Genomic DNA, 19,400 nt, shown 5'->3' with positions numbered 1-19,400 from the left:
TAAAGATATGTACGCGTAGCATTATTAATACACATGCTTAAAACTACTGGTCCAATTAGAAAGCATCCCATGGCTACAGGCCATTGATAATGCATACTTATTACAAGTTCTGTGGGCCATACCACTGTGGGTGACCTCTCTGGAGGAAGCTTCTCCTGCCCCTCCATCTGCTCCTGCACACCCCCTAATATTATCCAGAGGTTCTCTGCCACCCAGAAAACAATGTTTTGTTACTACAGCTGCATGAGAAATATTCAGCTATTAGTTAAACTCCTCTGGTATGCACGGACAACTCACCTAATTAAACCTAACATTTAATAGATGTTCTAGGAGCAATGTTACCCTGGACCTCGAAATTCATGGCGGAAGGCACCCCTTCAAGATGCAGTATGCATTATTCACTTGTGTACCCTGTAAACATATTTTACGAGCTACCAATCTCGTTCTCAGAGTTGAAACTACAAGAACACGTTTATCGATTGCTAGGCTGGAAAACATTATAGTGTGTCTAGGGGATTCTGGGAGCATGAATGTAAATTATTTGAAAAAAGTTTTAATTTTATTAAAGGGCCAGACCCTTTAGAAACAAGACAATGCCGTTCGGAGCTGGATCATGTTTTTATGCAATGGAGAATGTGGAAAATATATACGTGGGGCTTCTTTACAAGCCACTTGCGCCGCTGGTGCATCACTTTAAAAAAAGTAACGTACAGGCTGTGCAAGGGACTTGTAAATAAGCCCCCCCTCGATGTCTGCTGATATTTTGTCAATGTCTGCTGCTATTTTGTCGATGTCTGCTGATATTTTGTCAATGTCTGCTGCTATTTTGTCGATGTCGGCTGATATTTTGTCACAGCCCAGATTGTGAATGAGTTAGGAATACCTGGAATACCTTGGAAGCTTTCCGTGCTTTCTTGACTCATGGGAATATGCCATGAAATACTGGGGAGGGTGCACCCCTTTTATTCTGCTGGGCTGAGTGGATGACTGCAATGGCTACATGTAAGTGAATGAATGATACTCAAGACATTTTTCATGAGGTCAAGATGGCTCAGCGAGTAAAGAATTACTTGAAAAAGTAGATTTTTCTAAAGCTGAAAAGCATAACACCCTACTTGCTAGCTCGAGAAATCTCACTCTTAAAATGTTTTGCCATAAAAATAAACTCTACGAAACTATTCTGTTGGGGGGGGTTTATGAACATATTAAGTAGCAAAATCTATCATCTTTGAATTAACTTTATAGTGGAAGTTGGACCTGGCCCTTTTTGCAGGGTTATCCCCAGACTTTTTGTCTTCCTCCTCTTGTTTTTCTGCCCTAGTTTTTGTTGGATTTAATACTCTAGGCACTTTACCACTGCTGATCAGTGCTAAAGTGCATGTGCTATCTCCTTTAAACATGGTATGATTGGTTTACATCTGTTTGGCATTTTTGATTTACCTCTAAGTCCATTGTACAGTGGTTTCTCCTTTACCTAGGCCCTGTAAATTAAATGCTACTAGTGAGCCTGCAGCCCTGCTTGCGCCACCCACAGAAGTAGCCTTTCAAACCCATCTCAGGTCTCTGCTACTGCAGGGCCTGCATGTGCAGTTTACTGCCATATTGAGTTGGCATTTAAAGTTACTGGCCGAGCCTGAAACTCCCCTTAGATTACATATAGGTCACCCCTAATGTAGGCCCTAGGTAACCCTATGGGCAGGATGCTGTGTAGGTGAAAGATAGGACATGTGCCTTTACTGTGTGGCAAGTCCTGGTAGTGACAAACACTCTATTTCGTTTTTCACTAAAGTGAGTGCTCCTCCTCTCATAGGTTAGCATTGGAAATTCCCTTATATGTTTGTAAGTGGTCATTTCTGATCTGAAAGGAGTAGTGTTGCCATGTTTGGTATATTTGGAAGAGTGGCAATAAATGCTGCTTATTCATGTATATGGATTTTTCATTAATATTGTAGAAATGCCACTTTTAGAAAGTGGGCATTTCTATGTATTTATGACTCTGGGCTTTGGAGCCTGACTCTAATCCACGTCTAGGGTAGTGACAGCTAGGCTATGTGCATACTTTCTAGATGGCCATCACACAGGAAGGGTTGGATGTAACAGGGTTACATCTGATCTGCATTCATCTGCATACTGAATGGTCTTCCTGGGCTGGGAGAGAGGGAGGTGGGCCACACTTACATTTGTATAGGCTGGGCCCTGCCCTCGCAAAAATGTCTTATTTACCCTCTACTGATGTCTAAGGCCAGGGCTGGGATTGAATAGGGGTGTTGTGCACTCCTAAATTTCTTTTGAAATTACCTCCACATCAAAGACATTTTGAGTATAAGTATAGGGACTCTGACCCACATCTTTAGACACTGCATGGGACTTGTAACCAGACACTGCTGGCTCTACATGCTTCACATTGCCTTGGGACTGTTGGACGAACCGGCATTAGACTGACTTGCTTGTGTGCTGACCTGTGGCATGCTGGACAACAAGAAGGACTGCCACTTTGCTCAACGACCCTGATGTGCTATCCTGCTGCTTGTTACCTCCTCTTGTGCTCCCCAGTTGTCTCAAGGGGCTGTTGATAGCCCCTTCCCTGTTTCTGCAGGAATTCTTGAAGATCAGGAAGATTCTACTCCATTTGGATTGTTGCTCATGTACGGTACCTTGGAGTTGGGAGCACTTTACCAGTACTTCGCTTCCCCCCTCGTGAGGAGTGACCAGGGAGTAGTGAGTCCGGGCTGATGAACACAAGGGAGAGTCAGTACTCCAAATTGATTCCAAATAGCGTGTGTTAGAAGCACACAACATTTACTGTGGTGCGGCCTGTGTTTCCGCACTCCAGGTTTTTGGTGGCACTGAGAGAAACCCCTCATGCGGGGAGCATCACGTCACCTGGCAATGCCGAAGTCTTCACCGTGCTGCAGTGGTCACTACCAACGGAGATGCCGCTCGTTGCTGTGGTCGATCTTGCAGAGGAAGAGGGAGCCACCCTCGATGCTGCGGCTCTGGCCTACCTAGGACGTGCAGGTTCTTCAACTGTCCTGACTCTTGGGAGAACACGAAAGAGAAGGAGCAGTTGGCTCACTCTTAGGGTTTATTTCCCACCCAGCAAAGCCTGAACTGTCGCTCTGAATTGACAGTGGGGGTCACAGTTGCCTCCTCAGTCTTCCGGCCTCAGGTGGAGCCATTGTTGGGTAACTCAGACCTAAGTGGCCCCAGCCTTGTGGCACGGTGCTCCTCGCTGTTGAGGGACAGACCTTTTGCTCTGGCTGAACGTGGGGTACCCGTCGAGGTTGCCCTTCCAAAGTTGACAGTGTGAGCCCCCCCTCGCCCAGTTTTGCTCATACCTTTGGGGGCACTGGAGCTCTAGCTTGCAGGTCAGGGTAGGCCCTCGACAGAGGTCTGGATCCTGCTTGGCCCCTGAGTATACACATTACCGTATTACTGCTAAGAGGCACGCAGGTGCTACTGTGCCCTGCAGCTGGTGCCTAATTACCATATAGAACATAGTAGAAGCACACATGCGCTGTGGCCTGTGTGCATGTCGATATATGGTGATTCACATGTTTCCTTGTTATAACCATTTGTATGTGCAGTGATGGTGGTTTCATGATGTGTGGGTGCAACCTATAAGTATTTGTTTTATTGCACTAACTGTGATGTTATGACAATTGACTAGTTGGCAAAGTATTCATTGATTCATGTTGTTTTGGGCTCAGTTTATATGCAATGCAGAATTACTGGTGTGAATGCTTTACACTTGCCTCTGGGATAAGCCTGACTTCTCTGGGTGAGCAAGGGTTATCCTGGGTGTGTAACTCCCTTACCCTGACTAGAGTGGTGGGTTCTGCCTGGCTTAGGTGCATACCTTATCCAACCATAAACCCCATTTCTAACAGTGGATTTATAATTTTATCCACTGATACACGCAAGCCTTCCACTCAGTTTCTTCAAGCAGCACCATCATTTCCACTACATGACAGAAAACGTTTGAAAGCAACATTTTTCATAGAATATGTTCATACTTTTGTCAATAATGATCCACTTTCTATTTTTTTTTACAACAGCATTTGATCGATATTTTAGAAGTCGCAGCTTGGCCAACAATCGAAGAAATGTCTGGTTTGCAGAATTTTGGGAGGAGAACTTTGGGTGCAAGCTTGGATCGCATGGAAAACGAAACAGTAATTTAAAAAAGTGTACAGGTACGTTCATGAAACAGAGGCACGTGATGAAAAAGCAATCAATTGGGTCTATCTAATAAGTTCGAAAGAATGTATATATTTTTTTAAAACCTTACAACCTATTTTTCTTTCATGAAATTTTTGATTTGAAGACAAAAACTGTATCTGCGCCTATATTTGTGGAGCCCTTCCTGTAACATTTGATGGCATAGTTGCATAGCTGTTTATGGAAAGCACTACCAGTGTTGGCCCCCAGGCGGCGTTGGAATTGGGAAAGGCTTACATTTAACATCATTTGCCAATAGATGAGAAAGGTATGACGCTTGTATGATATATCTGACAACAGTAACTAATGTCAGTGTCCAGATTCGGTCTCCCTATGCGACTGCTACTATAATTCTGAAACTTGTCAATAAAGTTACTTATAAAAATAACGAATGCAGCGATTGGATGATGTCTTCAGCATACCAAGCATTCTGGCACAGCAGCAGACCCTTCCAGTGTACATGGAAAGAAATACGCTGGCAGGCTGCTTTTATTTTTAAAATACTAATAAAGTGAAATCGTGTGCACAGAAACAAAGCTCATACACCTTCTCTTGATGATTGTAATGCGATATGCCATGTTCTTTTACATGTTGTTTGGACACCTGCCTCAAATAATTTCCTTCTGTTTCTAAATGAAAGAACCTGGCTTTCCCCACATTTGTATTTTTTTCCTGATTTCTGTCAGTTTTCATTGTGTTGTGAGCTGTGACTCCAGTATATATACTTTAGGATAAAATGCTAATCGGTTAGAAATATTACACATTGTATTGAGAATTGTAACTGTCTTCAGCGGGATTTCGTTCTGTGTGTCCCCTGTTCCCTTGCCCTATTAGGAGGGTAGTGGATAGCAGATGTCCTGATGAGTAAGGCTCCTCCCACTCTGTGAACAAAGCCGTCCCAGTGTGGCATGAACACTTACAGAAACGGTAGCGGATGCTCCACTAAGTCTAGGGTGACGTTTCAGCACACCATGTGTGGCAGTGTTACCATTGTGAAGGACGGTGGCTTCCGTGGAAGTCTACCAATGGTCAGTGAGTATGGAATATGGGTACAGGCAATGCACTCCCACTGTGGGGTTATTAAACAACCAAAGAGCAACCCAGTGCTTAATTTGTAAAATATTAAGTGCCAGGGCTCTGACCAGGAGGCACTGCAGCTTGCACCACCCATCGCCCTTGTCATCGCTGCCAAAACAACTACTAACCATCTCTCTCGCATGTAAATGCGACAGTTCAGATTATTCCAGGTCCCCAAAGCTAAAGGAATGACTGGGGAGACAGGTATCAGTAATTTTAATTTATATTGTATTCCTAAACAACCGTTGTTCTGCTCATCTAAATCAGATGAACAGCGCCACCGTGTGGTGGACTGTTCCAAGTATGGTGTTGACAATCAGGTGCCGGTGCTTGGGGAAACCAATTAAGTGCCGGTGCTTAGCCCCGGAAAGCCCCGGCTCAAATTAAGCACTGGAGCAACCCCTCTTTTAATACAGTATTCAAATATGCTAGCAGGAATTCCACCACTTACCATAGATAAAGTGGAAATTCCGGGGTTTATCTCACAAACTGACAATCCCTACTGACATGGCACAATATTGTAAATGTAGTAAATTATCAACCAGCAGTGTGAGGGGAGTGTTGCCTGCAGCCGCACTGACAGAGGTTAAATCCACCATAGAAAGCCTAAATCAGGTCAGAGATGTTTTTTTGTGAAGCTGAGGTCCTTCTGTTGCCCCTAGTAAAATATTATGTTTCACTCTCCATCGTCCTCTTTGGTTGAATATGTGAAAAACCCAACAAAGGGGGATAATGTAGTGAAATAACCTGAACACTACAAACTGGCTCCCTAGTGTACAACAGCTCTTACTAATCCAAGAAAATTGTTGGCAGTTGGGCAATGGCATTTTAGCAAGTCAATGCAAAATAAGTTAGGAATTAGGACATATGACAAAAACAGTGAGAGAAAAAATAAAAAATAGTTATCGTGGCAGAGGCTACATGATGAGATTGCACTGAAATGAAAAGGAAGGAAATGATGGATACTAACTAACGCTCCACATGGGTTGATTCCAGTTGGGCAACCAAGAGTTCCACATATCTCAAAACCACCTAAGACTATCAGCAAATACCAGTGGATTAAAAAAGTACGGCATTAACTATATGTGTAACTATTGAGGTACTTGTTTTTAGATAGTAATGTGGCCTATACAATGCAAAAAAAATGTCTGTCTATAATTTCGCATAAACCTATTGATCAGGGGACAGGTTACAGGTCAATTGAACTGGTTTCGGCTCAATTACATAGTTTGAGAGTTATACCCTTTATATATTTCTAGGGGTTACATGTGATGCTTGTACGATTTACTTTAAATAATTGATGTGAAAAATCAGGACCTGTTTGCAGTGTCCCCTCACTTTTTGCCCCTATTTTTGATTACTAGGTGCTAGTTTTCTGACTCTGATTGTGCCCTGGGCTCTACTGACCAGACACAGGGCCTGTACTGTGATTCAAAGTACATGGCAATTAGGTATAATTACAATTGTTATGGACAGACCCCTGTAAATCCCTAGTATATAAGAGGGCCAAGGGGGATTCAACCTACTTACAAGTCCCCAGTATAAAATATGGCCTGGAGGTTTAGAGGCCCAGTAGATTTTCTGTACTGTGCTGTGCACTGCTATGTTTTTCCTGCTGTCATTTTCTTTTTTTTGTTAACAATATTTTATAAATATTTACAGCAGAGATATACAGTGGTAAAATAAATATACAGTAGGAAATGAAAGTAAGGAGAGGGGGTGAAGGCTGTGCATAAGATGATGCAGTAAACAATCTATATTAGGAGTTGATCGGTACTTTGCATAAGGGATAATACATAGGCATGTAGGTATGAATATCACAAAGGTTACGTAGCATGTCATTACATTTTGTATGGTGTGAGCTACAATGCCATACATACATGTTATACAACACCATTTATATGATCATGAGAGTTAGAAACAGGCAGGTTAAAAAATCTGGCAGAGTTATTTACCTTAACATCTAGAACACATTGGAATGCACAGGAGCGAATAAAATGATATTATCTCACATGAATGTGGGAAGGCGGTGGCATGGATGAATGTAGGGCCTAGTGTAGAGGAAGTCGAAGTTGCATGGGAGAGTCAGATACAGCGTGAAAGGAGAGATTTGAGGAGGAGGCGGGGTTACATGTGAGAGGGATAATGGTGGTTTATAAATAGAGGCACTTGTGTCTAGCTCAATCCAAATTGCGCACCGTGCATATCTCCACAGGGAGGTCTGGAGAGCAATGTTATCAGTGCCTCTAAGAAAAGTTAGCCACTCTTGCCATTTAGAAAAAGAGACCGCTTTGAAGTTTTTCTAATTGTTTAGGATTAGTTTACAGGCTAGAGTAAGTATTAGGTCCAGGAGGAACCGACCATTGTCTTCCTTGAGTTGGGAATCCAAAGGGTCCAGTATAATGTATGAGAAGTCTCTCGTGGGGAGAATCTTTAGGGTATGTTTGATGAATTTGAACACTTTAATCGAAAAGTCTTGGAGGGGGCACTCGAATAGCATGTGCGCAAGGGAGCCCTCATGTTTGCCGCAACATCAACAGATGGGGTCTTTTGTAAGGCCGATCTGGAAGAGTCTTGTGGATAAACTAAGATAAACCACAGAACAGCACCCTAGGTACCTGTCTTCTGGGTCAGCCAACCCTAGTAGGGTCGCTGGCTCCCAGTATCGAATCCCGGCAAGTGAAGACACTCTGAAATGTAGTGTCATGCGTTCACCGCGAAACCGTTGGCAGACCTACCCCAAACACTGCCAGTCCCAGTTTATCTGTACCCACTGTTTAGGAGAATCACAATTCACTGTAGATTACACTTTTAGCTTTGGTCCTGACAAATTGCTGTCAATCTTGACACGAGAGCAAGAAACATGTTGTCCACAAGATAGTGCGCAACATCCTGTTACATAGAGACAGGGGTGCGCCAAACCCTATTTAATCAGGATAGGAGCCGGTTTCATTAAAGTAGTTTTGAGTGGACTTCTACTTCCTGTTTTAATCCACACTAAGTCTAGCGACTTACTTTTCTATATATCTACACTCTTTTAGGTCCCTCACACCCACGGCACAGAATAAAAGATCTCCGCTAAAGAGTACCTCATAGGGTGCCCATCAGGTATTGCAGCACCGACCTGACGAGGAGCAAAGCCCTATGATGAAGCATGACACCTATCTGGCTGGGTGTGTGAGGGCACTTATTCTGAAAGGAGGAATTCCCCCTTATTTCCTCTCTTTCAGTGACTATTACATCACATTAAGCCAACCGGCCTTCTCACCTTTTCTTCACGTGAGGAACTGCATACTTATTTCTGTTGGATTACGCATGGGCATGTATGCTGGACCAATATAAAAGCCCTTAGTCCCCCCTCATTGGTTACAAGATGAGAGGAATGCCTTGTGAGAAGATCTTTTATCTTGCTGGGGCAACAAACAAGCGTTGTAGGCCAGCTTCATCTTAGGTTGAAGGTTTAGGAAACCCTTGCGCGTGTCAACAGTTAACTTAGAACAGTCCTGTGAGATAAACATTTTTTAGCTTTTCCAGAGTATGTGATTGTGCTTCCTCATGTGGTTCAAAATAAGCTCTACCTGTTGATACCTTAGAGGTTTGCATACTATGGGTAGAGGTGCCTTCAGGTTTGTAGGTATCCGAGTTGGGACCCAGTGGGCTCTGTCAAATTCCAGATCTTTGTCAAATTTTAAGTTGGTGGCCTGCGTGAACCATTTCTTTAGGAAGGCAATGCATGAGTGGGCAGAATCCTCTTCTCCTTCAGGCATGCCAAAGATACATAGATTGCCACGTCTGTTTCTATCCTCTAATTCTGATAGATCTTTTGCAAAGGAACGGGAGGCAGTATTGAGAGTTTGGATGGATTTTTTCATTATATTTCCGGGGTCTTCCAGTTGACTGATCCTGTTTTCCACCTCTGTGATTCTGGAGCTTGTTTCCTTCTTGTCTCGACGGATGGCTGCTGTTTCATTTTGCATGATGTCAGTGTTTGTTTTGGTGGATTTGGCTAAGTCGTGGACATCCGCTAGCTTTTTAGGATCATTTCTATTGTCGCGTTAATTTCCTGTTTCCCTTTTGTTGGTGAGTCTGGATGCGGTGGGTTTGCTTTCACTCTTTTTAGTGGCTGTTTGCGGTCCTTGTCCGCCATTTTGGCAACAACTGTGCGATCGGAGGGTATGACACTGATCGGACAGATCGTGGACAGATCGAAGGCAGTTTGTGATTTTTCGATACCGCAGAGTAATGACGCAGATTCCAGACAGAGACAGTTATAGGTATAGGTTGGTTAAACAATACTGTTACTTTGCGAAAAGACTGATGTGTGCATCCTTATAGTGATGGGCATCCAGAATAGGTATGCAGGCTAGGTACACAGATTCTTGAACCGGTGTTTGAACCGGGGTGCAGGCAATGACAGACAGACAACGGCAGTGATAGGCAGTGATGAGGGGGTAGGATTACTAGTGATTTTGTGGGCTCTTGCCGTCAGTTGTTGACACTTGATGTTGCCAATTGATGTTGCCTGGTGTCTCTTGTTGGTGTCACTTGTTGTCTTGTTGTTTTGTTGTCTTGTTGTCTCTTGTTGTTTCTCGTAGTCTCTTGTTGTCTCTTGTTGTCACATCTTGTCTCTTGCTGTCACATATTGTAGTTGGGGTTGGATTTTGTATGCTTTTGTATGCTTTTGTGATCTCTTGCTGTCCCTTGCTGTCACTTGTTTTCTTTTGTTGTCTTTTTGTCTTATTGACTCATGTTGCCTCTTATTGACTCTTATTGACACTTATTGTTTCTTATTGTTTCTTAATATTACTTATTATCTTATTGTCTCTTTTTGACTCACGGTTATTCCTGTATTCACTTTACGTTTGCTTGTGCTGAACAATAGCTATATAGGCTCTAAGGGAGACGAAGCAGTAGATTGGAGTAATGAATAATGAACAAGTGAGCAGATGGACAGTATAGACCAGGGCTAACAACCCTCCACCACTTTGTGTATTCAGAGAACTGTTCACCTTGAAGTATGTAGTTAGGCACACACCATCTTAGGGTCAGGCAAGGGTAGGCATCTGAAAATGTGCACACAAAATGCAGCATATGGGTTGCAAATGAAGAGATGCAATGATGTACATATTTGACTTGAACATTGGTCGCAACTTTAAACGAGGTTCCTCTTAGGCCGCTGAGACATGGCTATAGGAGATGCAGGTACGCATTACTAGACAGTCGCCATTTTGAAGTCAGGCATCCAGCATTCGAACCGTCAGGTTATCGGCAGATCACCGGCAGACTCTAGTAACTCTAATGAGAGTAGTAGTGTAATTAGAGCAGACAGTGTTTACCCAGTCACCAGGTAAGAACGAGGACTACATACGGTATGACGCATCTGGGTATGTGGGCACTTGTGTTTGCGCTCGTTCTAGAGACACCATTTTGAGAGCAGCCACTATCCGGTAGGCCCCCGGTGAGCTACGTGCTGAATATTACTTGTTGTATTACACCATGCACTGAGTGCCTCTGCATGATTGAGTCAAGGATGATATCCAGGTGGTGAGCTGTCAGGGATTGTGCGTACAATTACTCTTGGTTTGAGGTGTGGTTGTGGTGGAGTGCGGCCGGCCATTTCGAGAGTAGGTGGCAGAAACCAAAAGGTTAGGTAACGTTTTGCCCCCAGTAACAGTGCATTACAGCAACAACCAGGTCAGTGATAGAGTGTGAGCACCATGTTTGATTGTTTTGTGGGCGCTATGATTGATTGTTTTCGCTGCCAAAAAGGTGAGACCGTGATCTGAGGAGAAGCTCGGGAACCCGTGGGTTACAGGCTTTGCAGTTTTGCAGCCCTACCTCCAGTGCTGATCCGGTCATTCGCAATCCGCCTTAATCCTCAGGCCTTTAGACAGATGCTCGGTTCATTTGGTGACTCTCTGCATTTTTATGGCTGGGCACACTTTTCCCAGAGGGTAGCGACCCAAAATACTGCCGAAAGTAGGGAAAGTCTGTTCCTCCGGAGTGGAGCCGAGCACTCACGCCACCATCTTCCTCCACATGTGATGACTGTTGGATGTGAATTATCTCTTTTGGAACTAAAATAAGTGTGTTTAGAGTCACTTTTCTACACCAATTGGTCAAAATAGAAATTTCTGAGTAGGAGGAAAAGTATGTAAAAATGGCAATTTTGGTCACTGTGAGGCTTTAAAAAGTGGTTATTCAACATAAGGCACAATCCAATTGACATTTTGAATAATTGTTTGTACAGTCCCAAAACAATTCTGATGAGAAACGATGACCCTCATTCCAACAATTGAAATCATCAAAATAGTATGTTGTTTGTAACCCAATCTTTCACATCAGCTGTGCTCTCAGGTGACAAAAACGTACACCTCTGTGCCAACAGCACCTTGTGATGGGGTTACTAGGACAAAATCTGGGATTAGGATCTAATAATCTATCTTCAATGCAGACCATAAAAAGCTCTACTTAAATAAATATTGCCAAAGTAGAGCCATATTTGCAGAATGTTATGTAGAAACAGCAAGATTGCATTTTTTCTTGTGCCATACTCTATTTATCGTTCTTTGTTAGAGTTTTCTAATTAAATTTTGATTGTCAATACCGCCCAGGATTGCACTGTATGACGGATTTTTCTTCTAAATTGTCATTCCAGGAATGCCTATTATTCTGTTTGAAAACCTAGAATTGTAAGGATAATTAAAATGATAATGTAACTGCAATTGTGGGTTTGAGTTTAGAAGCTGTCATTACATATAGAGTGACAAGCAAAGAGGCCAGCCTAAGAGAGAGACACTTCTACTGGCAACAAAAGGATGGGTTATCACACGTATATATTGAAAAATATTGTAAATAATCAGCTACACTTTGTTTAGCTGTCATTTTTGACTATTCAAGTGAGATGCTGCACACCATGAATATATCATTAGAAAGAGAAGGCATGGGTTCAGCCAAGTAAATAATCTTCCATTGCGAGAACCCAGTGCCTACCACAGTTGCATATAAAAAACAACTGTTTGACTGTGAATAGTTAATTACAGTTTTTGTAGAAGTGATATTTTATTACTCAGGTGAGATGCCGCAACATCATGAATCTACCATTATAATGAGAAAGTGAGCTGCAGAGACAAGTGAAGAATCTTCTATTGAAAAAAAATATTGGCTACTTGAGTTACATCCAAATATTTTTTTTTTAATATGAATAAATATTTGTATTTTGTATACATATTTTTTATACAGTGCAATTAAATGTAATAATCTGGTGAGATTAAACAACACTGTGAATCTAATACATTGTGCTGTGTATTTTTTCATTATAATGGGCTTGATTACGAGTAAAGCCTCAATTATCAATTTTGACACAAATCTGACAATGTGTTCGCAATATTTTGGATGCCACAATAATGCATATTATCAATTTTTATGGATTAACATGCAGATTTTAGTGCTTACTGTACCAAAATCTGAATTTTCTAGTAACGTCTGGGCCTTTTTCTATTGATAAATTTGGCAGATTTCAGCTGCCAAAATGTAATGATGTTTGTGATCTTTATCGCACCTGGTAATTACTGGGTGTGATAAACATCATACCACTTGTTTGCACAATAATCACATTTTATTGGGCCACTTGTAAGCAGTCCCAATGTATTTTCTTCATCTTACATTTATAATTCTATTTTTACCTACCCATTTAGTACTAATGTTTCTGTAGTCATTCACAAAGCAACTTAAAGAGAAAACGAATAAAAAGTATGTATGGGGCTGTTAACAATGCTCTTTCAAAGCGTATGTCTCATGGTTAGCCGAGGAAAGGTCTTTCGGCAGGTATAAAATATCCACAATTCACAACTATTAAAAGTACAGACATAAGTGTTTTAATGTGTGTGTACTTGTTAGAAATGGGGTCTGTGGTTGGCAGAGGTATGCACTCTGCCCAAGCAGGAATCACTTTTCTATATAGGGTATGCGAGATGCACACTAAAAGATAGTCTGTACTCACCCTCTGGTAGCTTGGCAAATAGCAGTGATGCTTATTTAAACAGGCAATGTGTAAAGTATTTGTGCAAAACACACACACACACTGTAACACAATGAAAGCACCACAAAAATACTCCACACAGGGTTAGAACATTGATTATATTTGTATGAGTAAAACGAACCAAAACAATAATAATCCAATAGGTAGATACAGAGTTATGATTTTTTAAATATTAAATCGAAATATAGTGTTTAACCCCTTCGCTGCTGCGGACATTCCGCTGCAGCGCTGGGGGGGGCAGGGGGGCAGCGCGGTGGGCCTGTGCTCATGACGGAGCCGCTCCGTCATGAGCCACAGTTGAGCTGTGCTCATGACGGAACGGTTCCGTCATGACTCCGCCCATTTGCGTTGTCGCCCCGCACAGGCGGGGAAACAGCGCCGCGCAGGCGGAGCGGCCGCCGACAGGATTGTCATGACGGAACCGTTCCGTCATGAGCACACGCCAACCGTGGCTCATGACGGAGCGGTTCCGTCATGAGCAGGGAAGGGGTTAAAGTCATAAAGCACCAACCGGGGACATCTGGTCATCCTAGACTGGGGGAAATCCAAAGTTCAGGTCGACCACAATGGAGCGCAGGGCAGATACAGGGACCAGCCTTGGCTCCCTGAAAACAGTACCTTGGAGGACCTTCGTTTATGTCGAGGATGAGAGCTACAAGGGTGGTGGCGCCACCTAAAGCACTAAACCTTACTGATTGTGCCATGTTCCAAATTGGCGAAGATTTTTTTATTTTTTCGTTTTCCTGAAACAAACTCCAAATGCTGGAGTTTGTTACTGTCAAACAAAAAAATAAAAAACAATGGCTCAAAATACTCCCTGTGCCTCGGGGTTATTGTTTGATTTTCTTGACCAGGACCACTATGCCTCACATGGTGGTTCCAAGAAAGGTAAAGTGGGTGACTCATCATGCCCTAATAGAGAGCCCAATGCATGTGGGTTGGCAGATAGAGGTTCACACACGTGGAGAGGATACCACAGGTTTGGTAGAACAGGACCCCACTAGTTTGATGCAGGGTTCATGCACCACTAAACTCTAGGGGTTGCCTAAGGTCCAGTATCAATTTTCATAAACAATATTAATCCAATAGAATGAGAGGCACATTTTGTTACTTTAGTTTCTTTTTCACTTTACAACATATAAATAAAATTCGCTTCACTCATTGGAAAACGATTACTCATAAATACTTTTTCATAAAATGATGCACTTCCTGTAACAGGAAACCACATGAATCAACGATAGGAATGAACTCCTCCCACAAGTCTTCGGACCAGTCACGTGACTTGAAATTATTGTGATGTAAGAATACTGTTCCAATTTCATTATCGTAATAGCAAGTGGCGTCGGCAGTTCAACATCTCCCTTCTTGATGCTTAAATCTGCTTTCAAACTTGTGTTTTTCAGTTAGATACTTACGTGAAGGTCACTTTATTGCCAAAGGACATGAAATGTAAATTAGATTACCACCCACAGTGATGTAACTTGATGCATTCACAAACCGTACAAGTGCCTTTACCCTGTTTTTGGCGTGCAGCTGGCACCCACTTTGATTGGGCGTCAATGGTGCAAGAAGTGTTTTCTGAATGTGTGTTGAGCAGTAAAGGTTTGCAGTAAATATATTTCTTCACAGGAAAGAAATAAACAGTAAAAGGGAAGGCTTTAATAATTATTTATCCAAAACCTACACCTGCCCGTATACATACTACACAATGCACAAGTAGGATTAGGAATAGTGATATAAACTAACCACGCACATGAATACCACACAGATACACCTCACACATGAATGGCAATACAATGTTTATGCGTATTGAATAGAAATGTATCCACAGGCATGAAAATACTTTCTGCATTGTATATTTATTTAACGAATCTGAAGCGTATGAGGTGTTTATTTCCTAATACAAAGTATTTCCATATATAATGCATGCATATACAATGTGTTCGCATTCTCTGTTCGGACACTTCTGAACACTGCCAGGAGTCTTGCGTCATGCTGGGGTTTGGAAATAAGGTTTGCACAGACAGCAGGCCCGCCTTGAAGGGGGCCGGGTGGGGGGTGGAATGACTCACATGCATTTCGCATTACCCATTAATACGCTTTGTGCCTATTCAGTATGTCAGACAGACATTTGTCCTGCAGTTATACCTTGTCTAATCCTATTTTGAGCATCTAATTATTAATGGTTAAAAAATAAACCATATGCGCATTCATGTTTTTTAACATTGACACTCAGGCCTCCTGTGGAAGAAGGCTGCCGAGATGGCCAATGGAGATGCACGTTTTAGGAGGGAGGGACTCAGTACAATATTAATGATCTCTGGATGCAGCGGATAGGAACAGATTAGAAAGATGGGACATTTTGCCCTAGGGCAAAATTAAGCATGCGCATTTTCTGCACTGAGGTAATTTGTACCTAGCCTGATTAATCATCCCGAAAGCCCTATGAACAGATAAGGATTCTGTCTCTCTCATAACAAATCAGAAAAATGCTAATTAAAACAAATATAGCAAGCATATCTTTTCACGGCTCCTGGGCACGTAGCCTTCTTTCACTTACATCAGCAGTCAAGTAGCCTCCGGCCGAACCAGGGCTTGAACTGTTGTTTAAATATTAAGTGCTCGCTCAAAGCCGAGGGGCAAAATGATTTTCAGCAAAATGATGCCTCCCCTGGAATGTGATGAAGGGCTCCCGAGCCTCTCTCCTCTCACAGATATTCATTGACTTGGAGCTGAATGGGGGGCCCTGAAGGGTTTAGGGTTCCCCAGCCCTGCAGGGGCTTGTGTTAAGCCTCTGACCTGCGTATGCAAATTAAAGACATTGGAATGTGCACCGTCGAAATGACATCTCCTGCTGTCATTCTGATAAAGGAAGCAATTCGTTATTTGTTTGTTCATCTAGTTGAATAGAATCAGTGTGCTATGTGTGAAGTGTGCGGCTGTTATGGGAATTCATCAGATGCCATTGACACCAATGCATTTATAAACAGACATGTTCAGCTCAGATGATGGTTGCTTGGGGACATTGTGCAACTGAGGCCACATAATGTAGGACTGAACCAGGGCAATTTTTCACCAGCTTTTGTGGATCACATGAGATTGCGCTTGTGAAATTTTGCACTGACGTGTGATCTTCCCCCTCGCTTACTTGAAAGCGAGGCTCTGTAGAAAACAGGCTTCGAGCATATGAGGTAAAGCGATGGCCCTGATCCGATGTTATAAGTATATGTGTCTTCTAAATAGATGAATATGATCTGGTTGCATTTACGGTCCAAGCGTGCACAAACGTGCACCAAAGAGATTATTAAAAGCTCTCAGAGTTTACAACACTGTCGTGATGTGACCTTCGGACTAGTGCAAATCACCTGCATTATTACTGGACTGGTTGTAATTGAACACCGTCCTCACTGGCTTCAGGTTTTGGACTGACGTGATTGATCTCTCGGTTCTCAGTGTCTAATAACATCTAAAACTATTAGTACTTCCGCATCCTGCCCTGTAATCCAACTTCTTTGTTCTCAGATCCTGACAGGAGTTAAACGCATGCGCAACACGTCATGTGCAAGACATTTGATCCAAAAACCTGCAGAATGAAGCCCGGGCCGGGGAAGGTGCCCAGAGGTGGGAAGCCCTGCCCCGTCACAAAAGCCAGCAAAAAGGGGGCGACCAGGACTGGTCACCCCAAGGTAGCCTATGGCCCCCCCAATTAGGGGGCGAGTTGGCAAGCGGCTGTGGGGGTTAAATAGGGGCACATGGCCCGGATTGAACACATAACCCCCCCTCTTCCAGGAGAAGTGATAATCGTACCTGTGGCTGCGGGAGGAATGTATGTCGTTACAACGAATTCCGTTGCAACGCATGCCTTTACCACGCATGCGTTACAACGGAATGATTTTTCCTCGCATAATCTTTACCACTAATATTCCTTTACCACGCATACTTGCATGGTAATGGAATACTCTTGGTAAAGGTTATACCCCTCCCCTGTACCCTTACTTTATCCCCCTTCCCCCAATACTTTTTATAATTACCCCTTACCTCTTCACGTCGTCTCTTCGTTCTTCCTTCGTGACTGACGTTATACGTCTTAAATTTGAAGCGTCATTTCCTTTCTCATAAAACAACGTTGATTTCCTCTACTTCCCCACGTTTTTTTTGTGGTTTTTTTTGGGGGGGGGAACCCCCCCCCCCCCCCCCTTTCTCTTCACATTTTTTTTTGGGGGGGGGGGACCCCCCAGGACCCCTTTATTTTCTAATTTTATCCTTTAACTCACGTCTTCAACAAGCTGAAAACACACCTTAGACAGTAAAAAAGGACTACACTAATGACGTTAACGAAGGACGTAGCAACGTAGAAGACGATGAAGATGGAAGAAGACTTGCGTGGTAAAGACGATCGTGGAAGAAGAACGCGTGGTGAAGACGTCTACGAGGTAAGTGTTGCGTAGTAAATGTTCCTCGTTGTAACGCCATCGTGGTAAAGGATGTTTCCCCTGCGGGAGAACAGGAGGAAGACGCCAGGAAGAGCCCTGCAGCGAAGAAGAACAACCAAGCGGAGTTGCGGAGCTGAGCAGCTCAGCAGCAGACAGGGCGAACCAGCATCGGTGGAATGCAAGGCTGAGCGGCCTGAAGGCGGAGCAGGAGCTTGGATCGGGGTCCATCCAGCGAGAAATATGGGAACCGTGGCCCGGAGGCAGCGGATTGAGCTGGTTGTGACCCTGTGATCCTGGGCAGCTCGGGTTAGTCCGATCTGATGAGGCAGACGCTGCAGGTGCTCTGATCAGGGTAGGGGTTTGTGTGTTCGTTGCTCTATTTCCATACGCTGCTCATTTAGCATATACGATGATGAATGAAAGATGCGCTATGAAATATAACAAGGTTGAGAAATCTAGGCCTAAAATGTAGACAGTTGAATTCCAATCTTCTTGTTTTAAATGCATTAGTTCTTTCACGTAATCAAGCCAGAATACCTAATGTATCAGGCCGGGTCTGGTGGCTTAGTGACTAATACGTCTACTGTAGGAGCCTGTGTTGGGGTGCAAATCCTGGCAGGTCCACTCAGCCTTTCCTCCTTCTGAGGTTGATAAAATGAGTACCAGTGAGTTGGGTAACAATAAACATCTGCTATTCAGCGCCAAGATACCCTTCGAGGTGGTGAACGTGCGCTTTACAAATACACATATAAGAGAAGAATAAGGAAACAGTCTGCCCTGTCTTTTCTTGAAAAGGAGGATTGTGTACGAAATTAAGCTAGGGATAATAAACGTAGCCAGTAAGTGTATTGGGTCTCATCCATGACTGTCAATCAAAAAAAGTGCTATCAGTCAGATACAGATAACAGGACAGGGCAAATTAAGCCCTAGGAGACAAGAAAGGGCCTGCTAGTGTTGCCAACTAACACTGCGACCCCTAAAGTATGCTCCTTCCTACCCTAAGCTTTAACAGACAGGCCATCCTAGAAACTTTGTTGGTGCATCTGTAATTCAATCGATTTTTGAAAGAATAAAAAATACTCTAAAATTATTGACATATTTCTCCATACAAAATAAATAGAATAAAGACTATCAGGCTTAAGGGACCATATGAGTATTACGCTAAGACACTTTGATGCTACGAGAACTCCCACAATTTGAAGCATATATATATAGTATACTTAAAGACTGCCCTCATGGCATTTTCCACTAGAAATACATTTAATTGGTGTCACTCGCGATGTGCTGCTCGCATAGGTTTGGTTCTCTTCACCCAAGAGGACTCAATTACAGTCTCTTTAAGATGAGCTTCATAGCTTGATCTTCTTGGTATATTTTAAAAGGGAGAAACTTCTCATTAGATAGGGCTTCTTCTCACTGTAAACTGTTCAATACTATAAACTACTGGCAAATTATTAGAATTCAAACTGATATATAAAGAACTTAATGAACGCTGTACGTCTTGGAGTTCTTATGTTACCAGTAAAGATGCTCTAAATTAGAAGTCAGAAATGTTCAGAGTGCACATAGCAGTCACAATGGCGTTACAGAGATGCTGATGCAACCTCCCCATAACAATGATCTGAAAA

At 42.9% G+C, this 19,400-nt stretch overlaps 1 protein-coding gene across 3 annotated transcripts in view; it reads left to right on the top strand.

Moving 5' to 3' along the window:
* Positions 1–19,400, top strand: part of LOC146856006 (metabotropic glutamate receptor 8) — a 2,429,629-nt gene that overhangs the window by 1,319,349 nt on the left and 1,090,880 nt on the right. For all 3 annotated transcript variants that reach the window (XM_085653966.1, XM_085653965.1, XM_085653967.1), the window contains exon 6: positions 4,059–4,196. In XM_085653966.1, coding sequence (XP_085510092.1) covers positions 4,059–4,196 — 138 coding nt within the window. The remainder of the gene's footprint in view (positions 1–4,058; positions 4,197–19,400) is intronic.

This window comes from Triturus cristatus, chromosome 4_1 (genome assembly GCF_964204655.1).
Source record: "Triturus cristatus chromosome 4_1, aTriCri1.1, whole genome shotgun sequence".
In the NCBI taxonomy this organism is placed as follows: Eukaryota; Metazoa; Chordata; class Amphibia; order Caudata; family Salamandridae; genus Triturus; species Triturus cristatus.
The sequence above is the reverse complement of the archived record's forward strand: the minus strand, read 5'-3'. Positions and strand labels throughout refer to the sequence as shown.